The 19,516-nt window shown below is 42.2% G+C and overlaps 1 protein-coding gene across 1 annotated transcript; it reads left to right on the top strand.

Annotated features, from left to right (window-relative positions):
• The first annotated feature begins 441 nt into the window (after positions 1–441).
• Positions 442–1,227, top strand: LOC116200423. Its single transcript, XM_031531270.1, has 2 exons — positions 442–664; positions 776–1,227. Exons 1-2 carry the CDS (start codon positions 442–444, stop codon positions 1,225–1,227), a joined length of 675 nt encoding a protein of 224 aa, XP_031387130.1.
• The last annotated feature ends 18,289 nt before the right edge of the window (positions 1,228–19,516 follow it).

The following is a 19,516-nucleotide window of genomic DNA, read 5'->3' as shown; positions in this document are numbered from 1 at the left end:
ACGCCTTGAGGGGACGAATCTATTTCAAGGGGTTTATGTGAAAAACAAGATTCGGCTTTCTTGTGTCTTATGATCTTCCGGTTTCGTCTTTGTATCGGTTTGAATTTCGAAATTCTTATACTAGTGAAATTCATTTAACTTTATAGCATTCTATTTATCCATCTTGCTATACGAATTTTTCGTTCAATTTTGTTGCTTATTACTGATAATTAATTTCCTATAATCTTGAAACAGATCATTCTATTTTGAACAATTTGAATAGCGTCGGGGAACGATGGGGATGCGACCAACGGAAGCCAAACTACTAGCTCCGGCCCTACTCCTATGTTGCCTAACCATTTGGTTAGCCAAAATGTGGCTGCTCCCTCGATGGTTCCTGTGAACCATGTCGAGAAGCCCGAGAAGTTCAATGGGTTGAACTTCTAGAGGTGGCAGCAAAAGATGCTATTCTACCTCACAACTCTGAATCTTGCAAGATTCTTGATTGAAAATGCTCCAACCCTATCTGTGGGGGAGTCAGATGTGCAGGCTCTCAGTGTAGTTGACGCTTGGAAGCACTCTGATTATCTTTGCCGGAATTATATCATGAATAGTCTTCCTGATTCCCTGTATAGTGTTTATCAGGGGTTTAAGACAGCAAAGGAACTATGGGAATCCTTGGACCGTAAATATAAATAAGAGGATGCCGGTGCAAAGAAATTTCTCATCGGACCTTTCCTCGATTTTAAAATGGTGGATTCAAGGACCGTAATGAGTCAAATGTAGGAATTTCAAGTGCTCTTGCATGAGATTCAGGCTGAGGGGATGGCTCTAAGTGAATCCTTCCAAGTGGCTATTGTCATTGAGAAGCTGCCTCCTGGTTGGAGGGATTTCAAGAATTATCTAAAGCATAAGCGGAAGGAGATGACAATGGAAGATCTTGTTGTCAAGCTTCGAATTGAAGAAAACAATAAAAACTTCGGAAAGGATCTCATCCTCCCTGCTGCTGCTAAGGTAAATGTTATGGAGCAAGGGCAAAGCTCCAAGAATAAAAAAGGCAAGAAGAAGCTGCGTACGAATGGAGGAGTCTTCAAGCCCAAGTTTCAGGGGAAATGCTTCAACTGTGACAAGAAAGGCCACAGATCTGCTGACTGCAGGCTCCTAGAGTGGAAAAAGGACCATGAAGCAAACATGGTTAATGAGATGACTCGAGATATGTCTCAAACAGAGACATGTTCACTATGCTAGAACCGGTCACTGGGGAGATGATTTATATAGGGAACTCTGCACATTCTGCTGTTGAAGGTCAAGGCAAGGTGGTCTTGAAGATGACTTCAAGAAAGGAGCTGACTCTAAACAACGTATTGTATGTACCTGAGATTCGGAAGAATTTAGTCTTCGGGTTATTGCTGAATAAGCATGGGTTCAGGATGGTTTTTGAGTCAGATAAAGTTATTTTGTCCAAGTCTAGAATGTACGTAGGAAAGGGATATGTATGTGATGGACTTTTTAAGCTCAATATAATGACCATAATCAATAAGAATTCTGGTTCTTCTGCGTATTTGATTGAGTCTCCTAATTTGTGGCATGGAAGACTAGGTCATGTTAATTATAATACTTTGCGTAGATTAATTAACTTGAATCACATACCTACATTCCACATTGATTCACAGCACAAATGTGAAATTTGTGTTGAGGCAAAATTGACAAGGTCACCCTTTCAAACGATTGAATGGAACACCGAGCCACTTGATCTAATTCATAGTGATGTATGCGATTTAAAGTTCGCAACAACAAGAGGTGGTAATAATTATTTTATTACCTTTATTGATGATAGTACAAAATACTGTTATATATATTTGTTGAAAAGCAAAGATGAGGCCATAGAGAAATTTGTTCTCTATAAAAATGAAGTTGAGAATCAACTCAACAAGAAAATCAAGAGATTGAGGAGTGATAGAGGAGGTGAATACGTAACGTCTTTCGGGGAACTCTGTACACAACACGGAATTATACACGAAGTGACTGCATCCTATTCACCTCAATCGAATGGTGTTGCTGAACGCAAAAATAGCACGTTGAAAGACATGATGAATGCGATGTTATTAAGTTCTGGATTACCTCAAAATATGTGGGGCGAAACAATATTATCAAGCAATTACATATTAAATTAGGTACCTCGAAAAAAAGATGAAAAGACCCTTTATGAATTATTCAGAGGTAGGAGACCATCTGATGCGAACCTCGACGAACCTGCCGCGAGACCCAACAACAATAGAATGAGATCAAACCCGGGATCGTCCAATGAAGGTTTCAAGGATAGGGAATATTGACCCGATGACTATAAAGAGCCACAAACCAATATTATAAACGGAATATTGACCTGCTAGCTATAAAGAGCTAGAAACCAATATTATAAATGTCGGGAATCACAAGTTATCACACTTGCAATATCTGCAAAGTTGCTGAAGAACAGCTCAGAGAAAACCTCTATCACAAAGTTAAATGAAAACTGATCTGTCTTCTCTAGGGAGGCCACATGCCTATTTATAGAGAGATACTAGTTGATAACATAATTGGGCTAATGGACTGAGCTAAAATAAATCCTAAGTGTAATGAGCCCAAAAATGAAATAGGCCAAGTAATTGAAAAACAACGAAATTCAACCCTTTGAACTAGGATCATCTTCTAAATAGATTTCTAGGATATGAACGGTCGTGGCTTCTTATTCCACATGCAGCCCGCTCAAGAGCTCGACCTCTCCTCCATGGACATGCAATAACAACATTGGCATGGCTTGTTGGATTCGTTTGGCTCGCGCTCTTGTACTTGCTCTAGCTAAAACATGCTTATCACAAAGCTCGCCTTCATGCCCGACCCTGTCATCCTGAGATTCTTCCTCATGCCCGTGCGAAGGGTCCTCTAGCTGGATCATATCATTCCCCCTCTCTTCAAAAGGATTCGTCCTCGAATCTATGACAACCGACTTGATTGGTGACTATTCTGGGGGTATTTGCTCGAGAAAGACATTCTTGAATTCCTCACTTTTCTCGCCAAAGGAATGCTTGATTTGAAGTTGCTCTTCATCCATTTGGTTAGGTGGAAGTGGCAATTGCGTTGCGCTCCAACCATCAATGTCCAGGAATTGAGAAGCAATATGACCCTTCTCTTTGCCATTGGGTTGAAACTTGTTTGTGGGTTTCTCTTTTATTGGCTTGAAGGTTATTTTCTCTTCCTTCTTCGTCGATGAACCCCGCTTCAATTTGCAAGAGGATGAACCAGTTGTTTCGTCATAGCCATCTAGCAACTGTTCAATCCGCTTGTCTCGCCTTTCCAATCGATCGTAAATCAAATCAACCATCACATTCATGTGCTCAAATTGTTGCTGCATATCTCGAATCATCATGTTGTAATTAGTTCCTCTGTTATTCAGATCACTTCCGCTGCTTTCTTGTGGCATGATGAAATCTGCAAGTGAAACTTTAGAAAATAGAGATGGACCTCACAATCACTCGCTCACGTGTTTGCACTCAAATTAATGCCACTCAACACTCGTGTTTCACTCAATTTTAGGCTTTTACCCTCTGATATACTCATCACTCTTGCCTTTTTTTTCTCTCTAGATTTTCTCCTCAAAGTTCCTAAGAAACTAAGCAATTCAATTGCAAGAGTAAAATCGGTTGATTAGCCCAAAGCACTTATAATCATTGATTTCAAAAATTGAATCAAATTTAGGATCCAAATCTAAATGAGAAAAGAAATAATGTGGTAGATGAAGTTAACGAAATAACTGAGATGTGCAAGGAAGATTTGCTGAAATAAGGAAACAAGATATTTATGGAAAGTATTGAAATGGAAGGAATGAATGATTCTAAGAGACAAGAAAGGAATATCATAGGAAAATATTCAATTGAAAGGAAACAAGTTTAGATTTTCCAAATGCACTTTATATGCCAGTGGTCTATCAAAGTAAACAAGAATATATAAAGGAATGTAATTCATGAATAATGGCAGATATGGAAGAAAATAACAGGAAGCTTTTGAAATTTCCTACTTCACTTGATTAGCATAGATATATCTAAGAAAACTTCTATCACCTCAAAAGTAAAGATTTCCCAAACAATTGCTCTTTCCTTTTTTTTTCTTTCCCTTTTTTTTCTCAATATTTTTTGGACGAATTTTTTTTGCTTTTTTTTTTTGGACCTCCAATAAGATAAACTGAAATTTTAGGGTTTTTCAGGACAGTTGAAATCAGCCAACAAAAATCACAACTTTTATCAATGATTTACGAACCCTAAGAATAATGGATAACAAAATACGAAATAAGATAGATGAAACCTGGATTGGAGCCAAAGCTCTGATACCAAAATGATGCGAACCTCGACGAACCTGCCGCGAGAGCCAACAACAATAGAATGAGATCAAACCCGGGATCGTCCAATGAAGGTTTCAAGGATAGGGAATATTGACCCGATGACTATAAAGAGCCACAAACCAATATTATAAATGGAATATTGACATGCTAGCTATAAAGAGCTAGAAACCAATATTATAAATGTCGAGAATCACAAGTTATCACACTTGTAATATCTGCAAAGTTGCTGAAGAACAGCTCAAAGGAGGCCACATGCCTATTTATAGAGAGATATTAGCTAATAACCTAATTGGGCTAATGGACTGGGCTAAAATAAATCCTAAGTGTAATGAGCCCAAAAATGAAATAGGTCCAAGTAATTGAAAAACAACTAAATTCAGCCCTTTGAACTAGGATCATCTTCTAAATAGATTTCTAGGATATGAACGGTCGTGGCATCTTGTTCCACATGCAGCCCGCTCAAGAGCTCGACCTCTCCTCCATGGACATGCAATAACAACATTTGCATGGCTTGTTGGATTCGTTTGGCTCGCGTTCTTGTACTTGCTCTAGCTAGCACATGCTTATCACAAAGCTCGCCTTCATGCCCGACCCTATCATCCTGAGATTCTTCCTCATGCCCGTGCGAAGGGTCATCTAGCTGGATCATATCACCATCCTACGATCACTTGCGAGCGTAGGGGTGCTTGGCAAAAATAGTCATTCCGACACCAAAGAAAGTAAAGATCGGTCCTAAGACGGTGGACTGCGTCTTTATTGGCTATGCACATAACATTAGTGCTTATCGATTTCTTATGCATGAATCTAAGATTCCCAATATACACAAGAATACGATAATGGAATCAAGGAATGCATCGTTCTTTGAAGATGTATTTCCATGTAAATTGAATGAGGCATCGAGTTCATCGAAACGAACCTCACACACTATGAATGATGGACTTCATGACGTAGATCATGAAAGGCACGGTTCAGATCAAGAGATTGAACCTAGACGCAGCAAAAGAGCTAGAATTGAAAAAACATTCAGGAATGATTTTTCTGACATATTTGTTAGAAAAGGAATCACAAAGCTATGCTGAAGCAGTAAATTCCTCTGAAAGACCTCTATATAAGGAGGCAATCAAAAGTGAAATTGATTCGATTCTGTAGAATCACACTTGGGAATTAGTGGATCTCCCCACTAGTTGTAAACCCTTAGGATCCAAATGGATCTTTAAGAGGAAAATGAAAGCGGATGGATTCATTGATAAGTACAAGGCCAGCCTTGTAATTAAGGGATACGAGCAAAAGGAAGGCTTGGACTATTTTGATACTTATTCTCCTGTGACGAGAATAAATCCCATTAGGATGATACTTGCAATTGCGACACTACGTAATTTGGAAGTTCATCAAATGGATGTGAAAACAGCTTTCCTAAATGGAGATTTAGATGAAGAAATCTATATGGAACAACCCGAGGGGTTCGTGGCTCTAGGAAAAGAAAGGAAAGTCTGTAAATTGGTCAAATCATTGCATGGGTTGAAACAAGCGCCAAAGTAGTGGCACGAAAAATTCGATAATGCAATGATTTCTAATGGATTTAGGATCAATAAGTGTGATAAATGTGTATACATTAAAGAGACAGAAAATGGTTACATCATTTTATGTCTCTACGTGGATGACATACTTATTGTTGGTAGTGATGACAAAATGATCAAATCTACGAAGAATATGCTGAATTCGAGATTTGACATGAAAGATATGAGACTCGCCGATGTGATTTTAGGAATTAAAATCATGAGAACATCAGATGGACTAATTTTGAGTCAGTCACACTACGTAGATAAAATTCTGAAAAAATTTACCAAAAATGATTCTGGAATTTCAAAGACTCCAATCGACAATAATCTTCATCTATCAAAGAATAGAGGAGAGAGTATTTCTCAATTAGAATACTCGCGGGTCATTGGAAGTCTAATGTATCTGATGAGTTGCACTAGGCCAGATATTGTATACTCGGTTAGTAGACTCAGTAGATATACGAGTAATCCGAGTGGGGACCATTAGAAGGCAATTGTCAGGGTACTCAAATACCTTAGATACACTCGAGATTACAGACTGCACTATACTAGATATCAACTGTCCTAGAGGGGTACAGTGATGCAAACTGGATATCTGATATAACGGATTTGAAATCCACTAGTGGATATGTGTTCACACTAGCAGGTGCAGCAGTGTCATGGAAGTCCTCGAAACAAACTGTTATCGTTAGGTCCACAATAGAATTTGAGTTTATTACTCTGGATAAATATCGAGAAAAAGCTGAATGGCTGCGCCATTTTCTAAAGGATATTCCTAAATGAAAAAAACTTGTGCCACTAATTTGTATCCACTGTGATAGTCAAACGGCAATTGGAAGGGCACAGAATAATATGTATAATGGTAAGTCTAGACAGATACGTCGTAGACATAATACCATTAGACAATTGATCTCAACTGGAATTATCTTCATTGACTATGTGCAGTCAAAGGATAATATAGCGGATCCGCTAACCAAAGCGTTAAGTAAAAAGCAGTTTGAGAAGTTGTCAAAGGGACTGGGTCTGAAGTCCATTAGAGGAAAGGTTTTATAGCGGACACCCAACCTAGCTGGCTGGAGATCCCAAGGTCTAGGTTCAATGGGACAATCAAGTTATAGAACTGAATTAAATCACTGTGGGGGAGAAAATCCCTGGACCATTCCTTGATGAAACAATGAAAAGCGAATAAGGCTAGCACTTTAAATTGCTTTAATGATATGTGAAATCACCTATGTGAGAGAGAAGTAGGGTCGCTTCAGAGGAGAATTTCTATGGACTTAATTCTTCAGAAACTCTCATAGAACCAGGATAGTGTTCCATGGCCAAAATGAACACAATAATGAAAATCGAAAGGAAGTTAGTTGATTCCTCTGTGAGGTGTGTGTCATCTTTACACAAAATAGCAGGACAGTTCAAGGACATCATGTCTACTGGATAGCTAGTAAAGTACATGCATTTCACAAGAGAGGGTTCAAGGGTGGTAACACCTACCTATCCTATGCAGAGTTCAACTATTGAACACTCTCAATAAGTTAAAATAAAAATAATTTTTGATTAATATGGAGGATTCTTGGAATTTAAAAGGACATTGGTGAATGAGAAATTGTTTCTCATTAATGAAATGAATGTATTGAAGGGTGGTTCATAGAATTTAAAAAGACACCATCCATCCTTGAAATTGAAAGGACACCATCATTCGTTATGCATTGAACGACACCATCAATTGCAAGGAATTGACAGGACACCATCAATTCTATAACCATCATCAATAGCATGTATTCATTGATTGATTGTCTATAAATTGAAAAACCTCCCCTGATTTTTTGAAGGAAGAAGAAAGAAAGAGAAGACAACTGCATAGTTAAGTGAGAGTATTCAACTTCATTTTCTGGTTCGCTATGGTGCGAATAGCTCGTGCTGCTAGCTGTACTCGATGCCGTTTCATCCTGGAGAACAGATGCCCACGTGACCTTAAGCATGCCCTGAGGGGACGAATCTGTTTCAAGGGGTTTGTGTGAAATACATGACTCGACTTTCTCGTGTCCTCTAATCTTCCGGTTTCGTCTTTGTATCGGTTTGAATTTCCAAATTCTTATACTAGTGAAATTCATTTAACTTTATAGCATTCTATTTATCCATCTTGCTATTCGAATTTTTCGTTCAATTTTATTACTTATTATGGATAATTAATTTCCTACACTTTTCACTTAAGACAATGCGATGCAATAATATAAAAACGTGAGAAAATGAGCACCATGTGCTTATCTCTTACCTCTATAAGGAATGGGTTTTAATTAGTTGAATGTGTCTATGTTCGATTTAGATTGTATCTTTTGGAAACACTATATTTATAGGTATGCACATAATAATATTATATAATGAGATTGCACTTTATGTTGGGTGAGAGTATTGATGTAAAGCGCGTTAAGAGTACTAGTTTGTAGGGATTGTTTTGTGAGAGATGAGAGGATGCTTAAGGGTGAGAAAATATTAGGTGAGACTAACATAACAAAATGGTATGTGCAAGTTCCAATTAAATATTGAGAAATATATCAAATAAATAGGTGTTGTGGGCTCCACAGAACTATGAGACATACTTTAAATGAAGACTTGCATACCATGGTGTATGGACCCGAATGTGGACTCTCGTCGGGGCCCGCATGCGCGCTTTTGGATCGCGCGGCTTGCGAGTGTCCACCTTTCCGGGGATGGGTGACGGACACGGGTGAGACGGAGTCGCCGCTTATCGTTTTACGATCCGAAGGTCGAGATCCGATAAGTTACTCGGGTCTAAGGGTATGGACTACCTAGTTTTGCTAAGGCATTGGTCATGTAGAACCGGAAAGTCCGAGTTCTGGGTTCAAGTTACGTGCGGGCCTATATCCCGCACGCCCTTTTGATACTCTGGTTTGCTAGGCTTGCATGTTTTATTATTTACCGCATGAATTAAGTTGCACTCGGCTCGCATGTTTTGACACCGGAAATTCGGTGAACTAAACGATATCGGTTGAGAAGCCGAGAGAGAAGTAAACCCGTGTGTCAGGGAATTGGTTCGCAATCTTGCATTACAGTTTATCGAACGATAGAGTTTGAATCCCTGCGTGAACCAAAATCGCGAGATCTTGGATTTACTTTCTTTTGGGCAAGCATTAGACCGATTCAATTAATTCGACTCTCGGACCGTTCACTCACCGACTGGAATTCTTATAGAATAAATGTATAAAATAAAATCCTTACAATGCTATCGAAAAACAATAAATTACAAGTTACAAATCACTGAATTCCAGTTGATTCGTGTTCGATTGTTATTCCTCTCCAACTCATCGTGAATTTAAGGAAAAGATCGAAGAACTGAAACTTGATGCACGCTCTCATTGAATAGGGCGTTGGACCCTGTGAGTGATGGTTAGGGCGTTGGACCCTGTGATCGATGGTTAGGGCGTTGGACCCTATTATTATTCGACCTAGGGATCGGGCTCAACCCACATGTCAAACAAGTGCAAAAAGATCACACACAACATGTTAATAGCAGACAAAGTGTTTGTTATTGTCAAATATACGTGTTTTGACAAGTTGTTAGTCCGGGGTATTTTGGTATGCAAATCCTGACCTAAACAAACAAACGTGTGCTAATGTTTTAGCATTTGGCTTTGGTTTGAGAACCTGGCATATCGGATGTCCGTAGTCAAGTCTCATGTGTGTGGATTACTTTTACAGTGATTCGGTGTTGTGACACTGAAGTTACACTGAATTCATCCAAACTTGAGTTTTAACTCTAGATTTGGAACCTAGAGTTTCACCTAATCATTTTCTAGTGTTTGATTAGGTCGTGTGAAATGATTAGTCAGGTAATTGTATTTTGATACAAAATACCCGACTAGCACCCTAAACTATATTAGGATGACAGAAACTCATCAGTGGGAATAAGAAGGACTATGCAGATGAACCTGCGGCTGAACAGGTAGTCCGTTCCTATTCCGATACCGTCGTGTTTCTGTCAAACTAACTCTAGAATGTCTCCAAATCACAAAATGGCGTTCTTGCCCTGGATTTGAAAATTTGTTTTCAGAAAAGGGAAACAACGCAATACGGCCCACCTCGGCTTGTAACCAGCATCGACCAATCCTTTGGGTCTTTCAGGGTTATGCGAGAACCCTGTAAAAACCAAAAATTTGGTTGGTCTATTCGAAAGTGATCTAAAAAGAACTTTTGTATTACGACTTGAATTACTTGAAATCAGGTGGAATTGAATCGAAACACGCAAGTTTCTCTTAGACGTCCATGTTACTTCGTATTGCATGTTTCGGCATTTTAAAGTATGCGAGTTTTGAAAATGGCACTAATACCATTTTGTAATTCGTCGACGTGAGTTACAAATTAATGTCTAATTCGTGTAAAGTTATTTAAATTGAATGAATTAACCGCGTGAACGTCCCAATTAACCCGTTCGTGAAATTAATGCTTAAGGTTGTTGCCGAATGCATTAATTATGAAAACGATTCATGACTCGGCGACCAAGACGGGTCAAGAAAGACCGAGGATGATTCGTCCAAAGATGATCGAAACACCTTTTGGTCCTAATAGGCCCGAAAAGATCACCGAATTACGAATCCATGCATATTGCTTGGAAAAGACATTTTTTATGCTAGATTACAATGTAAAAGAAATTACAAATTACACGAAATCCGAGAACAGACTTAAAACAGAAAGAGGAAGCCTCATGGAACCCGAATAATTCCATGAGACTCTCGGCCACTTCTCCTTGGAGAAAGCCGAGAGGTCTCATGGCCCGTATTAGGTTTCATGAGGTTTCCCCATCTTTTTTTGAATCATTTCTCGCATGCTCAAACATCAAACATGTTAAATGATACGATTAAACGAAAGTCGAGATTGCCATGATTTGAATAACACATTCAAACATGCAAACATGCACAAACATATTATTTAAGGAATCGATAAAACAATACCGACTTCATGCATGTAGGAAAACACGAGAAAACTCGGGAATAGAACTTGGATCGGGTCAAGAAGGCCATTCTTAACCCGAAGGAAGCAAGCTAAGCCTCGGCCACCTCTTTTTGAGGCAAACCCGAGAGCTTGTTTGCTTGTTTCGGGTCGGAATGGTCTTCCGAGCTACGATCCAAATATTACCTAACATTCTTGCACGTTATGTGATGATAATCATGCATAAAATAACATGAAAATGCATAAAAATTAAGTCTTGCACATGAGCATGCTTAATACACCGTATAACTCCATAAACTTGCAATAAAAGTGAAAAGCCCTAACTCCTGTAAGTCGATGATATTTACCTAACCTCGGGATACGAGGAAAGAGTCGGGGAAGGGTTCGAGAGTCGGGTGACTCGGTGGAACACTTGGTTGGATGTTCGGGTGCAAAGGGGTGCAAGTTCGGGTGAGCTAGGCACGCGGGGAGGACGTGCGTGGGCTGGCACAGGCGCGACATGGAGCTCGAACGCACTGTCGGGCGCGCAGGCAGGCGCTGGTGGGTGTGCGTGGGTACTGGTGTCGAGCGTATGCGGAAGGCGGACGTGCGGGAGTGTCGACGTGCATGTAAGCACGCGGAGGGACGTCCGAGGTGCACAGGTGCAGGCGCACGAGCGCGCGTGCGGTGACACCGAGCGTCTAGCGCTGGAGCTGATGACGGGTGTACTGTTCACTCGAGAGCACAATGTTCACCCGAAATGATGAAATCGACCTGAAATGACGAGCAAATGACTTCAAATTGAAAATCTGAGTTCAAAAATGAACTCTTTGGGTCCAAAACATGTAGTCCATGGAGTTTGAGAATTTTTGGATATAAGTCGAAATAGTGACCGCCATGGATTCCGACTTAAACGCTAAGGCTTTTGGCTTGGGTTTTTGCTTGGATGCTCTCGGTTCTAGTGCTGGAGTTTGTTGCTGATCACTAGGGAGTTGATAGCATTTTCCTAGAGGGAGAAAGTTACAGAGAGCATGCAAGAGGAGAAGTGATTAGCTTAATCACTTTAGTGCAATATATAGGTGAAGCTAATGAGCAATTAAGCAAAACAAAGCACCATTAGGGCCCTCATTAGCAAAAGTCAGCAACGCTTAATGAAGATGATGATGAATGTGAGCTAAGTATTCTTGATGAAGAAGAGTTAAAAGTATTAATGGGATGGCAATCAAGCTTGAGGTTTGTCTTCAACATCCCATAGATATTTTTTGGCTAAGAGAGGGCAAGAGAGCAAGAGGAAGAGGACGAAGGGATTGGCGCAAGGGGCGGCTGCCCTTGGGCAGCCCGTGGGTCTCACGGGCGAAGAGGAGAAACTGGGAGAAAGCTCGGGTCTCAATTGGTCGAGTATTCGAAGCTCGTGGTTCGAATTGAATGTCGAATTGTCGATATACACGAGAAAACGGATTAAATGAGCCCAAGATTGACACTTTTTGAGGAAAAATGTCTCGGGTCCATATGAGGCTCGGAGGTCATTTTTGCTCGTTCCAGGTGACCAGAGAGAAGTTTTCCGCTTCTGACAGCATATCTTCTGTCTGCATCTCACGTTGGTCATTTTGACATAAATTGTCAGACAACGTGAACAGTTGACCCTTAAGACGGTAATGCAAACGTGGATCCGGAGACGTCCTAGGAAGCCGAAACTAGATTTCTCTGATTGATTTCCGAGTTGCTTAGGCACTCCGGAGATCACTGTAATCTCTGTTTGTCGAGATCGGTCCTCTAAGGACTTGAAAAGTACATTTGAGACCTCTAAAGGACTGCTCGGGAGGTCTAGATGAGTTATGTGATTCATTCCGACGATTCCACATTGAGCCTTGGGAAGGCTAGCGCTGTGTAGGGTAGGCACCCGGCGTCAAGTTTTCGTAAAAATGAACTCCGGATATGTATTTCCACTGAAAATGGCCATTTATGCTCCTCGGAGGTTACTCGAGAAACTGAGAAGGGTTTTGCTGTCTGTTTTGCCCAATTATGAATGTCCGCTAGAGTTTTCAGGGCAATGCAATACGAACTTCGTTTGTCGTAATTCCATCAGATCAGTCTCCGATTATGCATTTTTGAGGAGGGGTATGTCCGCTTTGTCACTCGGAAGTCATTTGAAGTGTCTGTGTAGCTTCCAAGAGACAATCTGAAGCATTGTTCATACTCTGTATGCTTGTGGGGCGTGGCCGCATCTGACATTTGAAATTAACATTTCTTTGGGAAACCGAAATTTTTGGACTTCCACTGAAAAGTTGAAAAATGCTTTTGAAGACACTTTTCATCTGTTTAGCATTGATGTGGATTTTTGAAGTCCAATATTGGCTATCTTCCGATGGTCAAGCGATTTATCGGAAAATAGGACTGTTCATGAGGTATACTGAAAATGCTGGTTTTGGACGTTGTTGAGCTCTCTAGTCACTCAGTTGCCTTTTGGTGACCCACGGGATCCTTCTATCGTATGGACATGTCATCTGCACGGTTCCGCTGACTTGGAAAAATAGTAATTTCTTGCTCTGTTGAGCCGTTTTCTGTATTCCTGCTCAAGTCATGGTCTGGACCATTGCTGATGTCGTTGTTTGGAATGGTGAGCCAAAATGGGGTGCTGACAGCTTTTCCCTCTTTGACTGCGTGCTCGAGTAGAGGATGCAGCCATAGATTTTAGAAGCACCCCAGTTTGATAACAATGATCAATATGGAACTTCCGATATTGGTCTTTTCCTTCTTGCTTTGGATATGTGGGATATTGTGCCTAACATAAAGATAAAAGAAGTGAGATGAGATGTGAATAAGTTTAGCAGCAAACTAGTAAGGTGCATGAAAAAGGAAATCGCAGGTGACGGAGAAATGCTTTATTTAATTATAAATGCAGTGTGCAAAGTTTAATGAAAAGTGCTAAGCTTAATGAAACGGTGCACTACTTTCCTGAGAAGGTGCACGCCAATTGAAAAGTGCATTGCGAAAATAAAATGTGCACTGCATTCCTGAGAAGGTGCACGCCAATTGAAAAATGTATTGCGAAAATAAAAGGTGCTTCTGCAATAGGCATGGGCGCTTGCCCAGTAAATTGCTTGATGCACGAACGCTTGCCCAGGGGTTTGCAATATGCACGGATGCTTGCCCGGGAGTTTGCAATATGCACGGGCGAATTGCCCTGTGGACTGCGGGGTGCACGAGCGCTTGCTTGGCGAGTTTACAAGATGCACGGACGCTTGCCCGGCGGGTTGCAAGGTGCACTGCGTTCCTGAGAAGGTGCACGCTAATTGAAAAGCATTGTGAAAATAAAAGGTGCACTGCGTTTGAAGGGGTGGCCGTGTCCGGCAAGATTATGATTTGAAAAGAAAAGCCTTTCTCAGAACAGGCATGACCCGTGAAATTTGCATAAAGGTAAGAGGAGGGATTTTTGGGATCCTCCAGATCAAGGATACAATGAGTCGACTACATGTTGAAACGAATCTCATGCTCGGAGAGTCAAAGAGGGTTTGCTTGCATCGAAGACTGCCAAACCACTACTCGTTGTCGCTGCACGCTAAGTGTAGCTGCCATTTCGTGGTCGAGCTGCCAAAGGTCCCCTAATTTTTGCCTAGATCGCAAGACATGTGATGACCTTGCGGGGTCTTTTATTTGACATTTCCCTCTTTTAAATCTCACATTTTGCTACGACCGCCCTGATCAGGTTTGATCGCACCTCTCGATTCCTCTAACTTTTGCCTAGACCGCCCTTTGTGGGTTTTCGGCCTAGCGAGGATTTTGTTTCATGTTCTCCTTTTGCCACGGTTCCCCTTCGCGGGATTTTAAACTGCGCTCTTCATTCCCTAATTTTTGCCTAGGTCGCCTCAAGAAGGTTTTCAACCTAGAGGGAAATTCATTTTTTTTCTCTCAAAAGAAAAGAGTTCAGAGAAAGGGAAAAAGCCGAAGAAGGGAATACATGAGTGAGTCAAATTAAAAGTGCTGGGGATTGTACATGCAAAGAAAGATCAAATATAATGTGCATTGAGAAAACACCAGCAGTGGGGTAACAGACACACCATCAAGGATAGTATTTTTTAAGAGCATCAACATTGATCGGAAAAGCGTTCTCGTTTCCGTCCATGTCACTGAGGATGATTGCCCCTCCGTCAAAGGCTTCTTTGACAATGAAATGACCGTCATACTTGTAAGCAAATTTGCCCATAAAATCTGGGGCGATGTGCAAGACTTTTTGCAAAACAAGATCGCCAAGGTTGAACTCGCGGGGTCGGACTTTCTTGTTAAATGCTCGGGCCATTCTCTATTGATAGCATTGACCGTGGCAAAGTGCTGTAAGCTGCTTCTCATCAATGAGATTGAGCTGTTCGGAGCGCTGCTTTGCCCATTCTGCTTCCTTGAGCTTGGACTCAGCAAGGATCCTCTTGGAGGGAATCTCCACTTCGACTAGAAGAACTACTTCCATGCCATAGACCAAAGAGTACGGGGTTGTCCCGGTAGACGAGCGAACAGATGTCCGATAATCCAAGAGCGCGAATGGGAGCATCTCGTGCCAGTCCTTATAATTCACCATCATTTTTTTGATGATCTTCTTTATGTTTTTGTTCGCCGCCTCTACCGCACCATTCATTTGTGGACGATACGGAGAGGAATTGCGATGCTAGATTCTAAACTGTGCACAGAGCTCGTTGATGAGTTTGTTGTTCAGATTCCTGGCATTGTCGGTGATGAGCGTTGCAGGGACCCCGTAGCGTGCAATGATGTCGCGTTTGAGGAAGTGTGCCATGACTTTTGCGGTGACTAATGCAAGAGTGATAGCTTCAATACACTTAGTGAAATAATCGAAAGCTACCAGTATGAACAAATGTCCATTGGATGCCTTGGGATTGATAGGACCGATCATGTCTATACCCCACATTGAAAAGAGCCACGGAGCTACCATTGGATGTAGCTCGTTGGACGGTGCTCTGATCTGATTCACGTAGACTTAGCACAGGTGATAGTGCCTGACATGCTTGACGCAGTTAGTCTCCATGGTAGACCAGAAATAACCCAATCGCATGAGTTTCTTTGCTAGCATGAGCCCGTTCATGTGCGGTCCGCAGTTTCCTTCATGCACTTCTTCCATGAGGTGTGAGCCTCATTTCCATCGACACACCGAAGTAGTGTGGCGTCGAATGAACGGCAGTAGAGAGTCTCACCACTCAGGAAAAAGTGTGTTACGATGCATCGAAAGAGTCCTCCGATCATGGCGATTAGTAAAAACAGAGAATTGTCCAGTTTGCAGCAAGTGCTTGATGTCTGCATACCAAGGTTTGCCATCAACAGCTTCGATCATGTCGCAATGGGCAGGGCCCTGAGTAATATCAAACTCGAGGGGCTCGATGAGATTTTCTTTCGTGATGCTCACCATGGAAGCGAGCGTTGCTAGTGCATCGGCAAACTGGTTCTTCATGCGCAGCATGTACGTGAACGAGACTTTCTCGAAGTTCTCCACAAACTCTTCAAGATACTCATGATATGGCACCAGTTTGGGATCTTTCGTCTTCCACTGTTTGAGCGTCTGAAAGATTGTGAGCATGAAATCTCCAAACACTTCTAACTCCTTGACCTTGAGATCAATTGTCGCTTGCAAGCCAAGAATACAAGCTTCGTACTCGGCTACGTTGTTGGTGCAGGGGAAGTCAATCTTTGATGCAACAGGGAAATGACGTCCTTCAGGGGATATTAGCACTGTGCCAATACCCGACCCTATGGAATTGACTACGCCGTCAAAGTACATCTTCCATCCGGGAGTCTCCTCGTCATCACTCACTTGGAGGATTTCTTCATCTGGTAGAGTCGATCGGTGTATCATCATGGATCGGAAACTCTGCTAGATGGTCTGCTATCACCTGGCCCTTCACTGATGTGCACGATACGTACTCTATGTCATACTCTATCAATTAGCAACGCCATTTTGCTATATTCCTCATGGATGATGGATTGCTGGGCAGATACTTCAAAGGATCTGTCTTTGACAGCAGGTGAACAGTATGGTAGAGATGTATTGCCGGAGCCTTTGCATGACCCACACAAGTGCGCAACACATTTTCTCTATCTCAGGGTGGTTGGACTCCCCATCAATGAATATCTTACTCAAATAATAAATTGCTCGCTCTGCGTGAGAGGAATCGTCATTTTGCCTTAACATGCACCCGATAGATTGTTGGCGTACTATTAGGCATAGAATGAAAGGACGATCCGGTGAGGGTGGGACCAACACCGGTGGCTGAACCAGATATGCCTTGACTGTATTAAAAGCTTTCTGACAATCGTCGTCCCATTCGACCACTACATTTTTGCGAAGTAAGCGGAAGAGCGGTTAGCATTTGTCTGTCAAATTTGCATTGAAACGCGCGATGTAATTATGCCGTCCTAGGAAGCTCCTTACTTCCCGCACTGTCGATGGAGGGGGCAGTTCCATGATCGCCTTGACCTTGTCGGGGTCGACCTCGATGCCCTTTTCACTGACTACAAACCCTAACAGTTTCCCTAACTTGACACTGAGGGTGCATTTCGCCAGGTTGAGTCGAAGCTTGTACTTCTTGAGACGATCGAATAGTCGTTTGAGGTTGACCAGATGATCTTCACCTTCTTTGGACTTTGCAATCATGTCGTCGATGTAGACCTCTATCTCTTTATGCATCATGTCATGAAAGAGAGTGACCATCGCCCGCTGATAGGTTGCCCCGACGTTTTTTAGGCCGAAAGGCATGATCTTGTAGCAAAACGTGCCCCACAATGTGATGAACATTGTTTTGATCTTATCCTCCTCGGCCATCTGGATCTGATTGTATCCAGAAAAGCCGTCCATGAAGGAGAATTGCGTGTGACGTGCTGTGTTATCCACCAAGACATCGATATGAGGCAGCGGGAAGTTATCTTTAGGACTGGCCTTGTCGAGGTCTCGATATTCGATGCAGACTCTGACTTTGCCGTTCTTCTTTTCCACCGGCATGATGTTCATTACCCATTCAGAGTAGTTGCATACCTCCAAGAATCCCGCATCTACCTGCTTAATAACCTCATCCTTAATGCAGAGAAGAATGTCAGCTCGTTGACGCCGTAAGTGTTGGCGTTTAGGCGGAAATCTTTCAGTATTGAGTGGGAGGAAATGCTTTACGATTGAAGGGTCTAAGCCTGGCATGTCGACGTAAGACCAAGCAAAGACCTCTTGATACTTTGTCAAGAAATCGATCATCCGAGCTCTTTGTGCAGGTTCAAGACCCGTCTCGATCTTGAGGGTGCGTGGTTCTTCTGCAGTGCCTATGTTGATCTCTTCGGTTGGCTCGAGCAAGGTGAGTTGGTGGTTTTCGAGACGATGCAAACTCTCTTCTATCTCGGGCCCGTGACCGTCCTCGTCAAGTCCTTCCCCGAAGTATATGGGTAGGGACTTTCCGAGGCGTGTTTCGGATGAATTTGAATCGTTAGATCGGTAATTTTGATTCGATTGGAACCTGGAAATGAAAGCGAATTGTTTTAGAAATTAAAGATGGTAGAAGTAAGTGCGAGAGAGAATATTTATACGCAGAAATTGAGAAAACATGCAGGGATTATATTAACAAGCCATAACAAAATCTCATCTTCTGACATGTGACTTATGGCACTGTCGACATGCAGGCAGCATTATATACAAAGACTGTCTTACACATCGGCAATTATGGCCGAGTAAAGCGGGACTGTAGTCCAGTTGGTAAGCTCATCATCCTCCCGTGTAGGGCAGATATGAACCCCAGAAGATGTCTCCTCAGTGACAGCATATATGGCTGCCAAAGCCAAGAACACTTCAACTGCATCCAAAGAGAAGTTATCTGATTCAATGATTAGGCTGTCGGAGGTGCCTCCCATGATCTGCGGTGGTGCAGGGAAAAACTACAAGAGCGGTGGAACCGAAATGCCCCAAAGAGCTTTCCGTAATGTGCAACGAGGCGGTGGAGATGCTTTCCACGGCGAGCCTGCACGATCTCATGACAAGAGAAGCGAAAACCAAGTCCCCTCCTATTGCGGTATTCCTCCACTTCAATTGGTCGGAGGATTCCCTGTGCACGTGCCCCGAGTCCAATTCCGGGGACGTAATTGTTCTTCAACAGAACTTTCCCTATCATGCCATTGTACGGACCTGAATGTGGACTCTCGTCAGGGCCCGTATTGCGCGCTTTTGGATTGCGTGGCTTGGGAGATTGTCCACCTTCCCATGGGGACGCGTGACGGACACGCGTGAGAAGGAATCGTCACTTATCATTTTACGACCTGAAGGTCGAGGGCAGATAAGTTACCCGGGTCTAGGGGTATGGAACACCTAGTTATTGTTCAGGCATTGATCTGTGCGGAACCGGAAAGTCCAAGTTCGGGGGTTCATGTTACATGCGTGCCTATATCCCGCACGCCCTTTCGGTACTCTGGTTTGCTAGGCTTGCATGTTTTATTATTTACCGCATGAATTAAGTTGCACTCGACTCACACGTTTTGACACCGAAAATTCAGTGAATTAAAACGATGTCGGTGGAGAAGCCGAGAAAGAAGTAAACTTGTGTGTCGGGGAATTGGTTCACAATCTCGCGTTACAGTTCATCGAACCATGGAGGTTGAATCCCTGCGTGAACCAAAACCGCGAGATCTT

This window comes from Punica granatum, chromosome 3, assembly GCF_007655135.1.
Source record: "Punica granatum isolate Tunisia-2019 chromosome 3, ASM765513v2, whole genome shotgun sequence".
Lineage (NCBI taxonomy): Eukaryota > Viridiplantae > Streptophyta > Magnoliopsida > Myrtales > Lythraceae > Punica > Punica granatum.
Note: the sequence above shows the minus strand (reverse complement) of the source record. Positions and strands in the feature narration are given on the sequence as shown.